General features: G+C 40.3%; 1 protein-coding gene across 10 annotated transcripts in view; it reads left to right on the top strand.

Annotated features, from left to right (window-relative positions):
- rbfox1 (RNA binding fox-1 homolog 1) overlaps positions 1-22,017 on the top strand; it is a 264,175-nt gene that overhangs the window by 186,807 nt on the left and 55,351 nt on the right. For 7 of the 10 annotated variants that reach the window (XR_008566764.1, XM_054759808.1, XM_054759809.1 and 4 more), the window contains 4 exons: positions 4,147-4,207; positions 5,504-5,557; positions 15,914-16,046; positions 21,845-21,884. Coding sequence is in view for 8 of the 10 variants with exons in the window: in XM_054759808.1 (XP_054615783.1) it covers positions 4,147-4,207; positions 5,504-5,557; positions 15,914-16,046; positions 21,845-21,884 (288 nt within the window). In the remaining 2 variants the exon portion in view is untranslated. The remainder of the gene's footprint in view (positions 1-4,146; positions 4,208-5,503; positions 5,558-15,913; positions 16,047-21,844; positions 21,885-22,017) is intronic. The other 3 variants (XR_008566765.1, XM_054759810.1, XM_054759811.1) reach the window with 1 other exon arrangement.

Raw genomic sequence — 22,017 nt, 5'->3', positions numbered from 1 at the left:
TCATAGACGAAGTTCTTGCCTGCATTTACAAGGGCTACATGGATGACCTTGGTCCACTGCATCGGTGCCATTTGCTGTTTTTAACTCTCAGAATATAATAACATTTTTGGCTTTTTTCTACTGTAAATCTGACAATACTGTTCACATATTGAACTACTGAAAATGTGCATTGGCATTTTATTTAGTTTTGGCATAGAATTTACAAGCACGTGAAATATAGCACATGGCATTTATGCTAATAACCTGTTGACAATAAGCACAGTGTTGAAATTGTTAGGTAACCGGACGGTGCTGAGATTTCTGTACCTGTCATAGTTGAAATATCATCAAATTTATAGAAAAATAAGTGATCTTACTTTTGGGCTACACATGGCCTGCAGAGGATCTGAAAGATGCAACGTTCTGTGGACCATGTGACTAAATTCCACATTTTTCACTGGAGGTAATATGTTAGGGTAACAGGACTGAGCGACACGACTAAAGTGTAAATGTTACATAAATTAAATTCATCGTTTACATTGTGTTTATTAAATATGCAATCAGCTCAATGTGCAGGACACTTTGCATGAGACAACAACGTTTGAATTCATTTTCTGTGCACACAAAACGCACTGATTCGGTGGAATGGCCCGTGTATCTATGCTACTGGATCAGTGTAAATGCTGCTTGTTCTGTGAGTTAGCAGTAGAGGAATGATACTTTTACCGCTGGAATGATTAAGTGTTAGCTAGACCAAGTTTGTAGCATTAGTGTTCCGTATTATGAAATGACACGTTTTTTGGTCCCGGATGGTTCACTTGTTTTCGGCACTTTGCTCCGTTTAAGGGCTTGTGATTCTAATTGTCTTTTGTTTTCCTAAAATCTGTCGTTCTTCCAGTTCCGTGGACATGTGTTTATTGATATAGCAACACAGACACGACCCAGCAGCCCCCAGGATGGGGGGATCCTGCGGTTTTAAAAGGTTAACCTCACACATGTTTTCGCACTGTGGAATGAAGCCAGATTGTCTTGAGACAAAAAAAGGCCTTTCAAAACCCAGTAAACACAGCGAGAACATACAAACATAATGGCCTGTACTTCTTACTTTTACAGTGCTGACCACTCAAACCCCCAAAGGTATTATAGAAGAATCCCTGTTTACGCTGACCTGATTCAGACCACGTTTACATCCACACAATATTCCGGTGAAAGTTCATATTCTCATTAACACATGGCGTTTTTGCATTTTTGCAAAAACAAATAGTTTTTTCAACAAAGAGCTTGACTCTGAAAAGCAAATGTTTGTCTTTGTTACATGTTGTTGCATCAGCGACTTTGCATCATTTGCTCATCACTTGTATACATGTTGTCAACATTGGCCGAAGACTGTCAGCATCCCTTTCATGGCCACCAAAAAAAGTTGGCAGCCATGACTGGTGGGCAAGTGGGTGGAGCTCATGGATGTGGACTGGAAAAAAAACAACTTTTGTATAACTTGGGCCGACTTTTGAAAATGCAGCTTGATGGAGAATGTTCTAGCATGTGAGCTATGCTTTACTGGATCATTCGTACAGACAAATCCAGTTCCTTTAAGTTTTTTCAGTTGTAGAAGACTATTACTGTTTCTGTACTTACCCCCATCGATGTAAGTGCTTTTAGATGGGGGTCCACAGCAGCACTTGCTGTTCATTGAGACGTGTGATACATGCTTTCATTTCAGAGTTTCCAAAAGACTCTTCACTGGATTTGTTGCCAGTCGCCAGAGTATCTAGAAGGGTCAAATTACTTGCAAAATACGGTGGAAAAGTCACTACAGTACCTTGGCAGCACCAATCCCTCATGCTGCGTCCTCTAATTCCCTATAATGTGTTTATGGTGGTGTATTTATGGGAAATACTGAATATGTATCCTTACTTTTGTTTCGTCCTCACTACAGAAATGTAAACCTTAACCGCCTCCGTTTGACACCATGCCGGACCCAAGCAAATAATCTGAGCAGCGAGGGTGCACAATAACAACTTAATATTCCGGTTGGGTGCATTTTCTGATTAACATATTTATATGACAGAATATTCAGGTTGATACCGACATATAGCAGGGGTCGGAAGCGGGTTTGTAATGAACGTAAAATGACCTTGTTTGAGAATTGGTAATCTGAAAAATGTGTTTACGTGTTTCAGAAGTTTTTAGAATGCTAAATTCGGTTTAATAGAGGAATACTGTGAGTGCGCCTAGTATGTCAGTGGGGACTATAGAGAAGCATAAACCAAGCTCCAAGCTTTAGGCTGTGTTCACACTTGTAGCTCAGTAATGCGTGAAATAAATACTTTAACTGCATGCAAACCAGACATATATACAGTATGTGTATAATAATCTAAATGAGAAATAAGTCAGAATCATGGTCAACAATACTAACGGTTTTGCAAAAATGAATCGTTACACCCCCACTTATTTATTTCCCTTGCTATAAGCAACCCTACATACTCTTTACCGGCTGCTTGAGACCCACAGAGCGGCCAATATCGGTGGGCGTGTCTCCTGTCTCTGAGCTTTTTATGATGTTCATTTTCACTTCCATGGTGATGGCTTTCCTTTTCTTTGGTGCACTGCCACTTGGGAGTCCTAATGAAGCCCAAAAAGTTAACTAATAAGCGATGTAATTGTTCCTTAGTGTGGCTGCGCAGGCACACACTGTATTCTTGTGTTGTGCGTGGCGCATATTCTTCCTCCGGTGTGCAATATAACTAGTTTTCGAACAAGTCTCGTGTTTACGGACCAAAATTTTGTTATACTTAATGGGCGTGCGTTCGTAAACCACAAAGGACCCCCTGTAAATTCAAAGCGTTTTTCTCTTTAAACTGTCATGACCCCTATCCGAATTGTGTGGGCAAAAATTTGTGTAAAGGTTAAAGATGAATTGAATAGAAAGTAGGAGAGTTGATTATCCAAAACGTCAAAGACACACACACCCATCCCTCCATCAAGGTTAAAAAAAAAGTTGATCTTAGTGATGAATGGAGAAAGAGTGGCCTGCGTTATGTTTTATTATATTTTACGACAGCAGAGAGCTGAAAGAGAGAGTTTGTGCAGTGGAATGATTGCAGAGTTTTCTTGGCCATCTGAATAAGATGATGCTTATTCCTTTCTCATCCCCTCCTTCCCCCAACATCCTTCCAATGGTAGCTTGTTTAGGGCCTCATCCAACAAAGTTACACCGGTAACAGTACACAAAAGTGGGCGGGGCCAAAAGGTTTGGGAATGGTAAGTGTGGGCGAGCAAGCCATTCTGCCAGCATTTCCTCTCTCTCCTCCTCTCTTGAACGTTTGCAACACTAAAACTCACTTGACATTTCTTTTGGAATTGTGGTTGGGTTGATGCTGTATATTGACATATTTTCTTGCGTGACAGCGTACATGTTCATTCACTAAGTGTTCTCCTGGAATTGCGTGTACAAGCGATACTGACTGAGACATGATTCATTTGCACATCTCTCGGAGATTGTTGGAAAGTCATTTATCAATTCATTTGGTTTTTGAAGATAATGCACCCTTCATTTAATTTGCCATTTTAGCTTTCATTCACATTTGGAATGACTTGAACGGTTGATCGACTGACTTGATTACAGTATCCATTTTTTTCGTTTTTATTTTTTACTTTATATTTCCCATTGCAAGTAGAAAGGCTGTTGTCCAAGTATGAATGCTTTTGGTGTTTTCATCACAAATGTTGTCATTTTCTTTGGTTGACTGGATGTTGCATAATGCTCCTGGCATATTTTCTTCTTCCTCACCCTATTGACATTTCTTCCTGCCCACTGCATGCCACTATACAGTATGTTCACGAAACATACTTCGCCAAATGCATCCGTTTTTTTTTCTTGACTTTTGTCTGTATATTTACTGAAATGTCACCGGAAGTGGAGAGCATGTGGAAACATGATAGAAAATATGCAAATGTGAAAGAAGGGTGATCCTTTTTTTGGATGTGTTTTTTCAGTGTTTCTGAATGCAACTGTGAAAACACAAATGACATGAGTGTTTTGTCATGATGTTCATCTTCCATTTTTCTTTGTTCACACAAGGGGACAAATGCATGCAGACTATCACAAGCTGTCATCTCCAGCTATGTTATTGTTATAACTCATGGTGCTCTCTCTACCTGCTTTAGGTCAACAATGCAACAGCCCGAGTAATGACAAATAAGAAGGCTGTCAACCCATATGCAAACGGTAAGGTTACCTTAGATCAGGGGTGTCCAAACTTTTTTGAACAAGGGCAACATATGGAAAAGTACAAGGATGTGGGGGCCATTTTGATGTATTTTATTTCATAAAAAGGCTGTTTTGTATGTATTTAAAGGCAAAACTTGCATTTTATTACTAATTAGTAGTATCGCGCTTCAGCTCTGTCTCGTTACATTGCACCTTTTTGCTCTTTTTCCGCATTGTTGCTGTTGGTTTTTTTTTTTTGTCTAATTTAAATTCTACAATTTAAATTTAATTCAACCTGTTTGCAACCTTCTAAATACGTTTTTTTTTGCATAATTAGAGCCCTCTAGACATGAAATAGCACACCTATAGTCACCTTTACACCCCCTTTACCCAATATAGTAGACATAATAAGAAAAAATAAGACATCTAAGAGATAAATTCTGTTGCTAAAGGACAGGAAATGATGTTGGGGGTTCAGAGTTGAGTTTTAGCTTGGTGTGGTTTAAGGCCACAACAGTAGCTCATTTTGGGGATTATTGTGCCAGTTGTAAGATAATTCAAACCAGTAATAAAAGCCTATTGTTCCAGCGATCAAGTCTGGTGCTTGTGTGTCTCACTGAACATCACAATAACATTATTGACACCTAATGACTAGTGTAGAATACTACATCTCATCATAATGTTTTTGAATGTGTCATTGTAATGCCGTCTATTTGTATTTTAGTTATTTTGCCCATTTTTAGGCTTGAAAATGCTTAATTTAGGCAAATATATATATAAATTGGACTAATAATAGGCCGTATTTAACCACAAAATGATTTTTTAATATATTCTGGAAAAACCATGATAGTGTGAAGCTGTGAAATTTGAAGCGATTATTCCATACTCTCTATTACTTTGTCTCCCTACTAGAAAAAGACATCAAAATACAAGAAGTGAAGAAACCTTTTAATGGCGAAACGTAAACAATTGTGAACACGTTTAGCACACGGTGTGAACAAATGATCAGCTATTGCTGAGACATGAAGAAAGGGCCTCGTTTCTGCCTAATCCTTTTCGGATATGATGAACTGTACAAGTGTAATCATGTACTGTTCTGTAATGTAAGGCGTGAAGCATGAAATGAACCATGACCAACATGAAACTGTACTTGGTTCTACAGAGGCTACTCCAGGTTTAAAGTTTAATTATAATTAATATCTTTCCAGAAAGATAGACATCTTGACACAAGCCCCTACTGAACATTCAAACTGACCACATTAAAACTGTTTTATCATTCCTATTGAGTGTCCTTCTTTGTCTTGTCTTTTTCAGGCTGGAAGTTAAATCCAGTGGTCAGTGCTGTCTATAGCCCAGAATTCTATGCAGGTAGGAGGACATGCCCTTCTCCATTTGTCACCCTCTCCTTAATCATTTCCTTGTTTTGCAGTTTCTTTGACATCTCCATTTTTTTCTTCCCCCTCATTTTAACCTTTTCACCTCTTCCTCCTCTGCTTCCCCCCCCCCCAGCAACATGCAACCAGGCAAATTCTGTTTATAGCCTCAGAACTATGTTGATTTGCACAAATATAACAACAGACTGTCATGTCTCCTGGAGAACAAACACACATTTTGCTACCCCCGCCACCGCCCACATGCCACTGTTAATCTTTGTCATCCCAGCATTCATCTCCCCCTACTCCTTCATTAATGATGGTCATTAAGGTGAAAAATACCTGAATTTTGTGGTTAGAATGTAAGAAAAACAGGAGTACAATAGATTGGTGAAGTGAAATAAAGGACAAGAGGAAAGGAAACCTAATTGCCCATTATCCCACAGGACATTAAATCATATGAAATATATTTTGTAAAATGAAATCAATATTTTCTATTTCCCAGTGGGGTCATTATATAAATCGTCTTGAACTTTTTTAATTTCAGAATGGCTTTGCATTGATTGCCTTTGTCTTACTTTTCAAATATCCGTAATAAATGTTTGTGTGCATGTGCACATGGATGGAAACGCATTGCAAAAACGTTGTTACATTGTGTTTTTGTATATTACTGATGGTTTGTATAATAGCGACATGATAGTGGTGGTATTAAAAGGAAAACTGCCCCTTTTTTTTGAATTTTGCCCAAAACATGACCAAACACGTTTTTCTCTTTTCTGTGCATTCTAAAGAGAGAAAAACAGCTAAAAAACAGCTAGCATGTGGGGGGAGGTAACAATGCACGCAACGGGACCCACCTATTTTGGCTATAAAGCCCGAAAAAATCCCCCCCAAAAAAGCCAACAATGTTCTATTTACATACCTGATTTGTATATAAACCAAGCTACAGTGACATTGTTATTGTTGCAGCTAAGACGAAGACCTATTTTTCTGGCGTAGTGACGCTGTTCAAAACACCAATCTGTACTGACTCGCAAACAAGATCAAGCATTTGAACAACTACAAACAACTATATTCAGACAACCAAATTATCTGTAAAGTATTAGCCCACATTCCATGTTTTGTTTATACGCGGCTACATGGACTGTGTTTGGATATCATGTGCTTACAGTTGTATGTCTGATCCAGCTGGTCTGGGGTTTCTTTTCCAGTTGATTTTGGGTAGGTGGAAAAAAGTTTCTATCACTGCAGGTTTTGTTAGCGCTAACAATTATATACACACAAAGCCTTTCCATCGATGGAAACACAGTTTGCCAGTCATATGCCTGTGAATATTTTCATTCATCCAGGTCATTGTATTCTCAGGGCATTCAATCGATCGCAACTGGACTGTTCAGGTTTTTTTAGAAGACGTTTAGCCTCTTATCCGAGCAGGCTTCATCAGTTCATGCTCAAAGACTAGATGGGACACACACCAGTCAGACTAAATAGGACAGCTCTGTTCTACTTCATGCTCATAGACTAGGTGGGACACACAATAGTCAGACTAGATAGGGCAGCACTAGTCTGAGAGCATGGTGGAAGATCCAATCTATTTATCCTCTGAAGGAGGAGGCAGGTCCAGACAGGAATGGTTGGTTTTTAGTAGTGTCAAAGGACGATCGTTAGGATAAAATGGAGTGGGGCCTCTGCCTGCCAACGATGGTCGTTTGGGTGGTATCACCTTCGCTAGCATCCCATTCAGATGAAATGATGATCATGGACCCATCTGAAACCAAGGTGGCTATGGCTTGTTTGACTAGAGCTGTCCTGTCTAGTCTGACTTGTGTGTGTTCCATCTAGTCTTTGAGCATGAACAAGACTAGAGCCGTCCTATCTAGTCTGACTGGTGTGTGTCCCACCTAGTTTTTGAACATGCACTGATTCATGCTTGGATGAGAGGTGAAACGTCTTCTAAGAGAACCTGAACAGTCCAGTTGGGATCGATTGAATGCCCTGAGAATGTTTGCCACTCAGTGCAGCAGAAACACTCCATTTCTGTCGGCATGGTTTGGGAAGCGCCACATGTACACTCATGCCGGTGTAATGACTTGCCCCCCATCTTCTATGAAGTTTCACGCTCTCTTTTTGCAGGCTCAGCTTCTAAAACATGTAGCTCATCATCCGTATATATTCAGGCGAAAAAAGATAAGGCTATGGATCCTCATTTGTCCAAAAGTAGTATTCTGCGGCGGCTCTCACAAAGTCTGCCATGATAAGTAGTAACAAACGGACATGCGTTTGACATGCTGTTGTTGTTGACGGAAGTAGCACTAGCTCCTTTCTATCATTGCGCCCAGGAAAGAAGTTCCGGTAATATTTAAAATTATTAAAATACGGCAAAATACTGTAAGTATTGCATGTTAAAGGGAAAGACATGTGCTCATGTTTTACATAAGTATTGTGGATGATGGGCAAAATTCAAAAAAAGTGAAGTTTTCCTTTAAGAGGTGGATCGGGTCACATAAGTCCGCACTTGAAGGCCCAGTTATGAAATGCACTTGCCGCCACTGACACTGGTCGAGTTTTAGTGTAATCAGAACGGATACCTACCTACGTTAACTCCTAAATCACTCACGCAACACAGAATGCATGAAGGACATATAAAATACAGTAACAAAAATGATTATTAAATGAAATAATAATTATAATAGAATAATTAAATGAAACTGTAATAAAAGGAGGACAACTTCTTACTCCTTACTTTTATTCCTGTAGTTGTCTAGAGATGCATTACATTAATAACACAATAACAATAAAAAGTGCACAATAAAGCAGTTGTGTCCACCTACCTATTCATAAAGAGCCATGGTATATGGATATCAATGGAATTAAACTGGAAGAGCGGCAGTACAACTATAAAGGTACAATTTCTTTAAAAAAAAACAAAAGTCCATCCATCCATCCATTGATCTTCTACCGCTTATCCGAGATCGGGTCGCGGGGGCAGCAGCCCAAGCAGGGAGGCCCAGATTTTCATCTCCCCAGCCACTTCGTCCAGCTCCCCCCGGCGGATCCCGAGGCATTCTACCGGTCGGACTTGCCCCGAACACCTCCTCAGGGAGGCGTCCGGTAGGCATCCTGACCAGATGCCCAAGCCACCTCATCTGGCTCCTCTCAATCCGGAGGAGTAGCGGTTCTACTCCGATTCTCTCCCGGATGACAGTGCTTCTCACCTTATCTCTAAGGGAGAGTCCAGCCACCCTACAGAGGAAACTCATTTCGGCCGCTTGTACCCACGATCTTGTCCTTTCGGTCACTACCCAAAGCTAATGACTATAGGTGAGGGTAGGAACGTAGATCGACCAGTAAATTGAGAGCTTTGCTTTTCGGCTCAGCTCTCTCTTCACCACAACAGACCGATGTAGAGTCCGCATCACTGCAGACAGCGCACCAATTCGCTTGTCGATCTCTCATTCCATCCTTCCCTCACTTGTGAACAAGACCCCAAGGTACCTAAACTCCTCCACTTGGGGCAGGATCTCATACCCGACCCGAAGATGGCACTCGACCCTTTTCCGGGCGAGAACCATGGACTCGGACTTGGAGGTGCTGATTCTCATTCCGGCCGCTTCACACTCTGCTGCGAACCGATCCAGTGAAAGTTGAAGTTTACGGCTCGATGAAGCCAGCAGGACCACATCATCTGCAAAAAGCAGACACTCAATCCTGCAGCCACCAAAAGGGAACCCCTCAACGCCCTGGCTGTGCCTAGAAATTCTGTCCATAAAAATAATGAACAGAATTGGTGACAAAGGGCATCCCTGGCCGGGTCCGACTTATTGCCGGCAATGCGAACCAAACTCTGACACCGGTCATACAGGGAACAAACAGCCTGAATTAGCAGGTCCGATACCCCATACTCCCGGAGTACTTCCCACAGAATTCCTCAAGGAACACGGTCGATGCCTTCTCCAAATCCACAAAACTCATGTCGACTGGTTGGGCAAACTCCCATGCACCCTCAAGGACCCTGTTGAGAGTGTACAGCCGGTCCACAGTTTGACGACCAGGTTGACGGTGAACCACGGTGGGATTGAGGAGGTCTTTGAAGTATTCTTTCCACCGATCCACAACATCCCGAGTCGAGGTCAGCAGCACACCATCCCCACCATACACGGTGTTGACTGTGCACTGCTTCCCCCTCCTGAGACGCCGAATGGTGGTCCAGAATCTCTTTGAAGCCATCCGGAAATTGTTCTCCATGGCTTCTCCAAACTCCTCCCATGTCCGAGTTTTTGCCTCAGCGACTGCCTGAGCCGCAGACCGCTTGGCCTGCCGATACCTATCAGCTGCTTCCGGAGTCCCATGAGCCAAAAAGGCCCGATAGGACTCCTTCATCTTGACGGCATCCCTCACCACTGGTGTCCACCAACGGGTTCTGGGATTACCGCCAGGCACCGACCACCTTATGGCCACAGCTCCGATCAGCTGCCTCGACAATGGAGGCACGGAACATGGCCTATTCAGACTCAATGTCCGCCACCTCCCTCGGAACATGGTCGAAGCTCTCCCGGAGGTGGTAGTTAAAACTCCTTCTGACAGGGGACTCTGCCAGTCGTTCCCAGCAGACCCTCACAGTACGTTTGGGTCTGCCAGGTCTGACCGGCATCCTCCCCCACCATCGGAGCCAACTTACCACCAGGTGGTGATCGGTTGACAGCTCCGCCCCTCTCTTCACCCGAGTGTCCAAAACATGATACAACCACAAAGTCAATCATGGAAGTGCGGCCAAGGGTTTCCTGGTGCCAAGTGCACATGTGGACACCCTTATGCTTGAACATAGTGTTTGTTATTGACAATCTGTGACGAGCGTAGAAGTCCAATAACAAAGCACCGCTTGGGATCAGATCAGCGGGGCCGTTCCTCCCAATCACGCCTCTTCCAGATCTCACTGTTGCTGCCAACGTGAGCGTTAGTGGTTATAGTGTGCTTTTATAATTATTTCCCATATTTGCCCTCAGCAATTCAAATTAGGTAACACCGGGGAAAAGAGTGTAGAGTGATATTTTGTTTTATTCAGTCTTGAAGTGTTTCTTGACACTTTAAGTTGTATACATTTTACAGTATATGAGATAAAATGTGGTCAAGGAAAGCGCCAAAATATTCCCAATCTCCAATAACAACATGGTTAGAGTGGCTGACAGAAATACGTGCATAGGTTTGAATTAAATTTTTTGGTTTGGTTCTCGGTTGTCCTTCAGCGAGTTTCACATCGGTGTTTTCAACAAGTTTAATTCTGGCTGATCTGACCACTTTTCTTGGCAGAATTGGATTCAGGTTATGGCTTGGAGAAAGTCATTCTCACGCTTAATATAATGTTAATGTTCGCTCCAAAACCAGAAATTTGTGTTTGGATCAACTGTTAGTTGTTGATTTGAGGTGAATTTGAAGAATTTGATGGTAAGCCTCCTTCATTATTTCATTCACTTTGTGCAGTGTGCCAGTTTCACGAGTAGAAGATATGATGCAGAGCATGATACTAACACCACCATACTTGACAGTTGGTACATTGGTCTTCAGTTTGAAAGCCTCACCTTGACTCCTCCAAATTGTCGTTATAGCCAGTTAGCTCAACCTTTGTTTTATGTGACCGTCAAACTTTTGGCTTGTCCATGTCGGCAGCTGCAAATCAGTCACGCTTGAAAGTGTCTATTTTGGAGCAGGGCCTTCTCTCTTGGTCTGCATCTATTAACAAAATTACTTTTAAAAAGTAATTTGTTATAAATAATAATAAATACACCCAAATTACAGTCAGTTCCGGTGTATAAGACGCACCCGCTAAATTTTGAGAGAAAAACAGAGTTGTACATATATAAGCTGCATCAGACTACCTATCTCCAAACCACCAGACTATAAATCACTCCGGCATAAAAATCGCACCAGCCAAAAATGCACAATGAAGAAGGAAAAGACATATTCGCACTGGACTATAAATCAAATTTTTTGGGTGAAATTTATTTTATAAAATCAAAGTTTGCACTGTGAATTTTCAGTGATACCGGAGTGAAAGAAGTAGCAGATACAGGTACACAAGCCTAGAGCGCCTTCTTGTGGCTGTCAGTGTGATTTTCTTTTTGGAGGCATTTGTGTTCCGTCTTTCTCAATTGTCTTTATAAGTTCATGTTTACATTGTAAATTTTCAGTAGTACTGGAGTGGTAAGGAGTAGCAGATACTGGCACACAAGCCTCGAGCGCCCTCTCGCGGCTGTCAGTGTGGAAAAAAAAACACATGTAAGTCGCTCCGGAGTACAAGTCGCAGGACCAGCCAAACCATGAAAAAAAGTGTGACTTAAAAGACATATTGTGGCATGCATGAGTCCGTGAGGACCAGGCGGGTCTTTGACAGGAGCAATCATGAGCTATGAGAAAACTCACGACGAACTTATCAACCCATCGGAAATCACAGGAGGTCATTACTCAATATAACAGTCTGACTCACAGTGTCATCTTAGATAGAAGACTAAAATCATCACACAGCAACTTAACATTCAAAAGGTACCTAAAAATATACAAGACAAGTACCAATACGAGTTTAAAATAAAAACAGCAACTATTTTAACTTCTTCCCACAATGCATTATTCCTAGCAGAGCAGTTCATTGGCCAATGGCTGCCGGACCACCAGAGGGAGTCTTATATCAAAGAGGACACGGTGAGTGACTGTCACATTGGTAAATGACCTCCTTCGAGTTCCGATGGGTTGACAAGCTCGTTGTGAGTTCCTTCATAGCTCGTGATTGGCTCCTGCCAAAGAAAGGGCTCGTAGTTCTGAAGTATAGGAGATGTCACAAGATTAGAACATGGCCATAAATTTGCTGTATAAACTGCAGGGTTCAAAGCTTAAGAAAAAAGTAGCGGCTTATACACCCGAAATTACGGTAATTGAATTAGTAATGGAATTACTCCTTCATAAATGTAATTAATTACCAGGAAAAGTAATTATTGCATTACTTTTTTGAAAAAAAAGTCAAACATGTAAAAGGACTTGGATTTAGCTTTGTAGTGGTGTTTGCTGTTGAGACACTGTATGTTTCATGAGTGTAAGGCTGAGGGCTGAGCTTGTGACTTGCAATTCTCTGCCAAAATGCTCGGAGGCGTGCTTTCCTGAGAGTGTACAACTACAACTGTAGTTGACTGGCTATTTAGCTTCCTGTGTAGTAATAGTGAACAATGGCAACTGAAACGATATCCAGATTGTTGATATAGATATCCATGCACAATAACGCACCACATTTCACTGTTGTAATATTTGAAATAGTAAGTAATTACTTTACCCATTACTGGAAAACAATCACGGCGTTAGTAGCATTACTCCAAACACTGCTAACGTGTCACACAAAAAATAGGTAAGTTGATTTTAGCTACAGCAATGCGCACCTGTATTCCTAAAGGAACATTATTAAGAGAAATAAAATCCAATACTCTCCAGGGAAATACTGTTGAAATTACATTTGCCATTCAAGCTGTGTACACACACACACACACTTCTAATTATACAGACATCATAAATAATCATAATAGTTTTTTAGCCTTAGTAAATATCACCCAAGGTTTTGGTTGTTTGTTTGAGTTTTGTTCTCTTAAAAGTTTGAATAGGGTAATTTTGCCTTATTGAACCGATGGCATTTTACTTTGTGGTAAAATCTAATATACCTAAAAAAAAAAAACCTGTCTGAATATCATAAACTAAACATATAGTTTTGTTCTTGATCTGTACTGTATGTTCCCGGTTCCATTTAGGCTACAATCAAAGGTGAAGTAATAATGTATTCTGGGGAAGAGATATCAATGCAACTATCAGGGTTGCCAGGGCACAAGGTCTTTAAATCAAGGTGACAAAAGATGAATCGCAACAATTATCAACGTTACTCCTCTTCCTTTCTCTCTTTGAGAAACTGTTATGCTTTGGCCCAAACCTTCCATTTTTCATCAGGTCAATAAATGATTCACTGTTTCTATTACCATTTCATTAGAGCTCCCTTTTGAAGAGTTGCATAATTAGAGGAGGAAATCATTCCTCAGTCCTCCTCTTCACCTCTCTCAAATTACTCACAGTGTCTTAACCCATTTAGATTAGAGATAAGGTAAGAACAGTTCCCCTGTAACAGTCCACTTCATTGTAGCTCACATTTTCACTTCTTTTTTGTCACATTGTTTCCATGTCATGTGTAAACCAGGCATTTTAGACAGCTCATCATGAATCCTGATATCTGCTGCATATTTATTTGATAGTGGTGGTATATAAAGGGGTGGTTGAGGTGACTCTTGTTCATTGTATGTATTAGCAAACATAATAAATGCATGACATAGTCCAGTGACTCTCAACTGGTGGGTCGTGAAGATCTATTCTGGGTAGGTCTCAGACAGCTAGTCAAAAATTAAATTAAATTATGTAATATGCAACCAGTGTCTGACTTGATTTTTTAAAAATTTATTGTGGAGTAAAATTGAACAATATAGGAAGTGATTTTATGGTCTTATTTTGATATTGAATTTTAATTTAGTTAAATTTTAATAAGATTCGACATAGATAAAAGTGGGTTGCGACTTAATGAGCATTGAAAAATTTGGTTCCCAGTTTGAGACCATTTGAGAAGCCACACCATAGTCAATAAACACATTCAAATAAACCCACCTGTCACGCTCTGTGTCGTAGCCTGCATGACAGTTTGTTTAGTTTCACTTTGATGCGCTAGTTCCTGTTTTAATACTCATTGTAGTTGTTCCCGTTTTGCCTGTGCCGTTTCCTGCATGATTTATGTTTATGTTGGCATCTGCTACCTGTTTTCGTTTGTTTCTGCTCATAATTGGATCCCTGTCGCTGCACGGCAGCCATCCATGATTAATAAATACATTTTACCTGCATTTGGGTCCTGTTCTCTGCATACCTGGGGTCGCGCCACAACATCACCAAGCCAAGACACTACCTAGACGGGGGGTAAACTTACAAAAATCAACAAGGGATCAAGTAATCATTCCCCCTCAGTACATTTCCACAAAACATAAAGTTGTGCCAAAATATCACAATTAGGCGCTTGGACAGTCCTCTACTAAAAGGCTTCCACTGCATATTTACAGAGGGATGCATCCTTTTTTTTTGGCTAAAATGAAATCGAGAGCCAGCATTAAAACGTATCCAATAGAATGATCATGTGCACATCCAAAGAACCATCAGTCTCCGTATTGTCCCTATGCGCCCTATGGTTCAAGTTAAATCTTTCACACAACCCCAATTTGAACTAAGTGCAAATGATGTATTATGCAAATTAGTTGATGATGTCACCTAGCCATTATAGGACAACCAAAAACGACTTTTCTGGATGAGGAGTTGGCAGCACTGCTTCCCCAGCTTGATTGCAAGAGAGGAGCCTGATCAAATTATTGGTCACACACACACACGGCAACATATTCTGCTCCTGACAATTTTTAATGATAACTGGCACCTTGCATATTAAAGAGGTAAAAAGAAAGGCTCAAAGTAATCCAAAGTCAAAGCATACTGTATACACGGGAACACGCGCGTACAACTAAATATCATATCATGTGATCGCTCCTTATGCCAGTTATTAATGATACAGTATGTGCCAACTTGAATAATAGAAATAAACAGAACGACCAAAGCCGAATGTTGTGAGGGAGTGTAACTGTGGGCCAGCAGGTGACAGAGGAGGAATTACGCCCTGGAATTCATGAAAGAAACCCTGAGAACAATAAAAAGTAGAAGCTCACCCACCCTTAAAATTAAAACCGTATGAGCGTTGTAAATGTCATTTGCCAAACATGTTGTTCTGACTGAGTTCAAATATACTGAACAATGGAGACGTTATTGCGTGTATTGAAGCATTCAAACAAAGAATTTTAAATATTTAAATATGTGCTTATCTGTCATACTGCAATGCAAAAAAATAATAAATCTAATCAGGTTTTTAATTATTTGTATAGCACTTAGAAAGTAAAGTAATTTGTATTTGTTGTTTGCTTACATTAGCCTTCCGACTAATGTTTTAGGTTAGAAATTGCAGTGACAGGAGATTTTATTCAGTTTAGATGTGAAATGGTGCTGTTCGATGTCATTGTTACGGATAGATAAAGGCATCACATAACAATATTCACACGTGTAAACATTCAGGTACAAGCTACAGGAGCAAAACTAAAAACAAGATTTAAAAAAATGCAAAAGCCGAAAAAACAAATGAAAAATTGAAGGCTTAAAAATGTTACCCAGCACTCTTGACAAAAAGTGGACATACGCAAATGCAAACATTGTAAGAATGTAATATAGTATGTGTGACATTTTTACCTATCTCCAGTACCAGGTTTTCCCTACCCAGCAACCAGTGCAGCAGCAGCATACAGAGGAACCCACCTACGAGGTCGAGGACGAACAGTCTACAACACATTCAGGGCAGCCGCTCCGCCTCCTCATATTCCATCTTATGGAGGGTGAGCATCCTTTGTTATTCTGTTCAGTTATTTCTCCCCCTTTGGTCAAATGTTTTTTTTCCTTGTTTCTATCCGATGGCAAGTTCTGAATCTCAGTGCTCGGAGGCAGTGAAGCGTTGCATGCTTTGCCTCACAGCAATAACCAACTCCCCTACTTCCATAGCATGTTGAATTAACCAAGAGGCATGCTCCAAGACATGTGCTTCTACATGGAGTCATTGAAAATGACTGTCAACTTGACCTTGGACTGTGGTTTGATTAAGTAAAATGTTGGAACGGGAGGTCATCCATTTTTTAACTCATTGACCAAAATGAAATAAAACATCTCTACAGCCTCAACAGCAACTCTTGCAAACTATCTAGTACCGTACAAGATGATCTGGAGAGCTGTGTGTTGAGGGCAGTCAGATGTGATTCTCCACCTTTCTGTTGCTTCTCTTTATGACTGCAAGCCAATTGGCATTAAGGAGGCTGGTTGGGATTTTATTTAAAATGAGTTACGACTTCCACATTCACTCCAGGACAGAGTTTTGCACTGATGAATCATATGTTTCTTATTAACATGAAAACAGGCTTCAATGCAATGTTTGTATGATTTGACGTTTAAATGCAAACCACAAGCTCGCACTTTTGGCTAGCGCTGCTCAACTCCCATTGAGTTGGGATCGGTGGACCCGTGTTTAAGCCCCAGCTGGTGCAGGGCCATATTGACCACCGTCACATCAATACACAGTAATCCCTCGTTTATAGCGGTTAATTGGTTCCAAACCCAACCGTGATACATGAATTTCCGAAGTAGGATTCCTTACTTAAATCAAATATTTTGGTAGTTAGAGCATACAATAGAAAACCAGTTTACAACCTTCTAAATATGTTTTTTAACATTATTAGAGCCCTTTAGACGTAAAGTAACACCCCTTATAGTCACCTTAACACTTATATTAGCCAATATAGTAGATATAATCACAGAAAATATGCAGTTTAAGACATAAAAAAGACTCATGCTCGTGATTGTTGCAATAAATGTGTTGCGGACAAAAAGTGACGTCGGAGCAGCATGAGTGCTTGGAGTGGAGTACGAGCTCAACAGGAACCCGTATTATTATTAGAATTATTATTATGATGATTATGCAAACCTGCGATCGTCTGATGCTTGTGTGCCTCGCCAAACATTACAGGAACATGGAGAAGACTACATACCAGCATCCCCTGAATGCCTTATAGTGGCACTTTAATTGATTTTGACATTTTTATCCTTGAAAATGCTTAATTTAGGCAAAAAAATATGTACAATTTGCTTAAATATGCATATTGTTTGACTAATAACAGGCCATATTCAGCAATGAAACAGTGATAATGTATACATTTATTTGAAAAACCGTAAGAGTGAAGACGTGAAATTCGAACCACAGTGTGGCAAAGGACGACTGAATAGTATATCGTAGACTGTGATCTCAGACCAGCTGCAAATGAGTCATCAAACCAAACACCACACTTACAGTCCAACCAAAAACAACAACCAGTAACACATGGAGAACACAAAGTGTAAGTACTTTATCTTTACTGAAGAGGAAGTTAGGTTTTTGGCTGAACAGTCGGGCATGGTCACAACAAAGAGACAAGTGGTCCAAATTGTACTTTCATTCATGCTCCCGCGCAGTGTAATTACTTATGCGGTACTCATAGGGTGAATTATTAATGTAGACCGTGACGGATCTTTATTAAAGCATCTGGGTAGCGTGGCGACGAGTCAACTCCAAGTGAATCTTGTGCTACAGCCAGGAAATATTTTGCTCTGTACATACAAGGGCATGATTTCAATTAACTATTAAGTAAATGGGCCAATCCCTCATTTCTAAAGACACAGCTCCATGATGTTTGAAGCAGTATTGATCAGCTTTTGGAACAGTGGGAAACCTGTTTAATGGCTGGTGAAATTGGAGCCTCGGTTCTGTGAAGAACAGACAAAACAGAACAATTGGAGACTGCTACTTCTCTAACACACACACACACGTGCACATACTATGTGTACAGTACTGTGATCTCACTACAAATGTCATATTTTTGCTTTCATATCACGAAACAAGGGGTTCAACCAAAGTTCAAAAGGCACGAGTGGAAAAACACTCTTTGTAATGAAATAATTACTTGATGACTAATCTTACCTCCACCCACTGGTGTAAAAGTGCAGTACTACAGGGAGTTATATAAGAATTAACTGGATTTTATTTAGAATTTTTTAAAATAAAATGTTTCACAGCTTTTTTTTGACACATTTCCCACCAAGCTGTGCCATTTCAGCATAACATTATACTGAAGAATCAGTGTTTAGCTACCGCTAGCTCAGAAACATAGTAAAACAGTAAATCATATGACAGATGTAAGACTTGTTAGCAAGCATTCCATTTCATTTGGTTTGACAGAGGCTGGTTCCTGTTATTGCTCAGAAATAAGGAGAATTTACCCCAATACTTGCCACTCTTGCCTTAATAATCTGTTGCTATCCTGTTGATCTATTTTTCTTCTGTTTTCCTATTTTCTGGTTGACTTCACAAGGTCTTCATTATGCCATGTCAGTCATATGCACTGTACAAGGTACACAAAACAATGTTTCTGTTATGACACGGTATAATCCAATCTTGGACCCCAAAAGCAGAATTACAATGTTTCATCAAAAAGCGCACTACACAGTGGATGGAGTAAAAACCATACAAAAGGTCAATAACAAAATGCGACGGCAACAAAAGGTCGCCATGAGAAAAACTCTGAGACAAACTAAAAGAGGTGGACGAAGCCATAAGCGGAGAAAGACGCCGCAGAAAGACAACAAAAATGGAAAACAACACTAGGCATACACAGTGCTCAAAAATAGAAAGGTAGTACCACTTCTCAAACTAGCAATACTCGTGGGTGCATGGTGAAGATAAAGGAAACCAACCGGAGGTGTTTCTGCCGCAGCCGCATGGCTTATGAATACGGTTGGGGATCGTTTGAATTTGAACGGTTCCAATTCCTATTCCTAGTTTAGCTTCTGGTTGCGAACAATTCTCAATTCGAGTCTTTTAAGAGGCAGGGTCATTAAAGGTTGCTTGGTTTAAATGAGTGTATCAACCTGAGCTCTTTTTGGATAAATTGTCCAAACCTCTTCATGATTCTATTTTACTTTTTATTAAATTTACTATGAATTTCTCACAAGGCTATTTTCAACCAGTATATACTGTATATTGGACTAAATGTTAAGTTTCTTTCCACACGAGTATACTTTCACAAAGGACCTTTATTATTGAAAACCTTGTGAAAAAACATTTACACCTGTTGTTTATGTGTTAGAGAGTGTCTACTGCTCTAGGCACTTAAACATGTTACTGAGCTCCCACTAACCTGTATAGTTTATTTGCTGCCTCGATGTTGGCATAAGACAGACGTCATTTATTGTTTGACTTACCTGATTCTGACTGGTTAGCGGAAGTCTGGCGTAGCGCGTCAAAGACGAAGCATGAATCCATGTTGGTAGTGCACCCTCCTTTGCACGATTTAATTGTGTTGCAAATGTTGCTCTGAGCTGGCCAGTCTATATTTTATTTACTGAAGTTCAGCCAAACGTTTGAGTGCCGCATCACATTGTCCATGATTGCAATGGACACACGCGCTTCCTGACGCTTCTTCTTCATTGGTGTTCACGGCTATTTCTTCCAGTCAACGGAGTGGGCATCGAAACTAAAAAATGTGAACGATCCTGGGAGATTTGGAATGTTAGTTCAGGTTCCTATCGATGCTTGAGACTTGATGCCCAACCCTACTTCTGAAGCCCTGATCGCCTCAGTGCAATCAGGTGCGTCCAGGTAGCTTCACCGAAAAAACAATAAACATGGGCCCTGCAAGAGAACGCAGAGGAGCGGCAGAGAGACTAGTCATAGGTGTGGCAACACAGGCTGATGACAGTGTCTTTGGGACTTTGTGTGATACAGGCATACAGTAGATCGACACTTTTCACGGTGGTTACGCCTGGGACCCCCAACAAATGGCCCAAATCCGTGAGAAATTGAGACACCAAATAAAAATGTCTATTATTGACACACGGCTCACTCCCCCTCCTCCTTCAAACCTGTCAGCTAGCTTGACGTTGACAATCTACTCCAATTTCGAATCAACATTTGCAATCTGAGTGACTGTTGTAATTATTAGATTAGATTAAACTCCAGAAGGCTCCTCCGGCTCTCTTCGATATTCCTGAACATGGTAAACACCACATACTTAAATGGTCTCTGACATGATTCATTAACTTTGCTTAAATGTGTTAGATATTGCTTATAATTATGTTCTACATTGTTCAATTTTTTAACACGAACGATAAATTAGCAAAAATTTTATTTGTAGTTCATGGCACCAGCCGTGACGAACTAGCTCTCGCAATTCAGCCTAATTTCCTTAAGTGACATCATCGGAGCAAAATCGCTCAGGCAAACAATAATGGCGGCGTATGAGACAGAGGATGTTTACAGTGATTATAGCAAAGATTTGAGCGATGTGTCGATAGTTTGTGAGGAGGAAGCAATAGATGAAATAGAGACCTTGCAGAACATGGACTTAAGCTTTAAGACATGGAGATGAAGATTGGTTGCCTTCAAAACACAGAATGGTAAGTATAAATTACACTCTGGAGTTGCTTAACCTTCAGTTATTGTTTTAAATTGGCTTCTTAATTAGCATAAAGGGGTTTTATAGCCAGTTTTATTGTATATGTGGCCGTACGTTGAATATGAATGTTCGTTGCCACTGCCTCCGACCCCCACAGTAAACATATGTATCAAAAGATGTTTATACAACATGTATAATGCTATGCAGCCTTGTCGCTATCGTGGAATATTGTTTAAAAGACATTATGTAAATAAGACATGAATTACTCTCGTGTCAATTTTGACATAGTTGTCTTGTCGTCTTGCTTTTTTTCCTATGTACCGGCGGAATAGCATCCTTTTTCAAAATGTTTTTGGTCTTCCTTCAAAGCAGTCGTCAATTAAATGATCACTGCAAAGAACAGAAATCGAGATCCATCCATCTGTCTCATGTTCTCTGCACTTGCTTCGTCCGTTGTTCTATTAAACCTTCCTCTTTTGGAAAAGAAAACAAACTCACAGTATCACTCGGCTACTATTAGCATCCAGCAACACGTTTTGGCGTGACTACTATTTTGATGAAAAATATACTGAACCAAGTCGACGATCTACCGAGAGAAGCGTTGTTTTACTCTGCTTTAGCTGAGGGGCGTTACCCCGATGATGTCACTTACGGCAATGAGGCTCAGCTGCGAGCTAGTTCCTCATGGCCGACGCCATGAACTATGAATGTCATTTTTGTCATTTTACCATTCGCTTTCAAAAATCAAACAATGTAGAACATAATTACAATCAATATATAACATATTTAAGCAAAGTTAAAGTTAAAAACATGAAGGACTTAAATTATTGAGATAGACAACACTTGAAGCCCAGTACTGTACCTGAGATAAGTAATTTAAGATAACATTATATAGAGAACAACAAAAAAAACTGTCGGTTAAATTTGTGGAATTCTCCCAGCTTCCTTCTTTAGCCGTTACACAAGGGTGTGCCTGCTATATTTCTCCTTTGACTCTCGTCCTATTATTTGTTGTTGTTGTTGCTGGTTGTCTTTTGGATTGTGGACATGGGGATTGGTTTGTAGCCAGCCCATTGCCTGCATGTCAACATGCACTAATATGGATGTTTTTTTGTTTTATTGTGTGTTTGTCTGTTTGTTTGTGTTTGCATCCTCTACAGTGTTGTTTACCAGGATGGATTTTATGGTGCAGATATGTATGTAAGTATTGTTTACTGGTATGACATTGCATGCGAAAGCCATCTCTGAACTTACATGGTATTTGCTTTCATTTAACAAGCGCCACATTTTTTTTAATTTTTATTTACAACTGCATCTTGAGATTTCTGAACTA

This window comes from Dunckerocampus dactyliophorus, chromosome 18, assembly GCF_027744805.1.
Source record: "Dunckerocampus dactyliophorus isolate RoL2022-P2 chromosome 18, RoL_Ddac_1.1, whole genome shotgun sequence".
NCBI classification, from domain to species: Eukaryota; Metazoa; Chordata; class Actinopteri; order Syngnathiformes; family Syngnathidae; genus Dunckerocampus; species Dunckerocampus dactyliophorus.
This window is presented reverse-complemented; position numbering and strand designations above follow the sequence as displayed.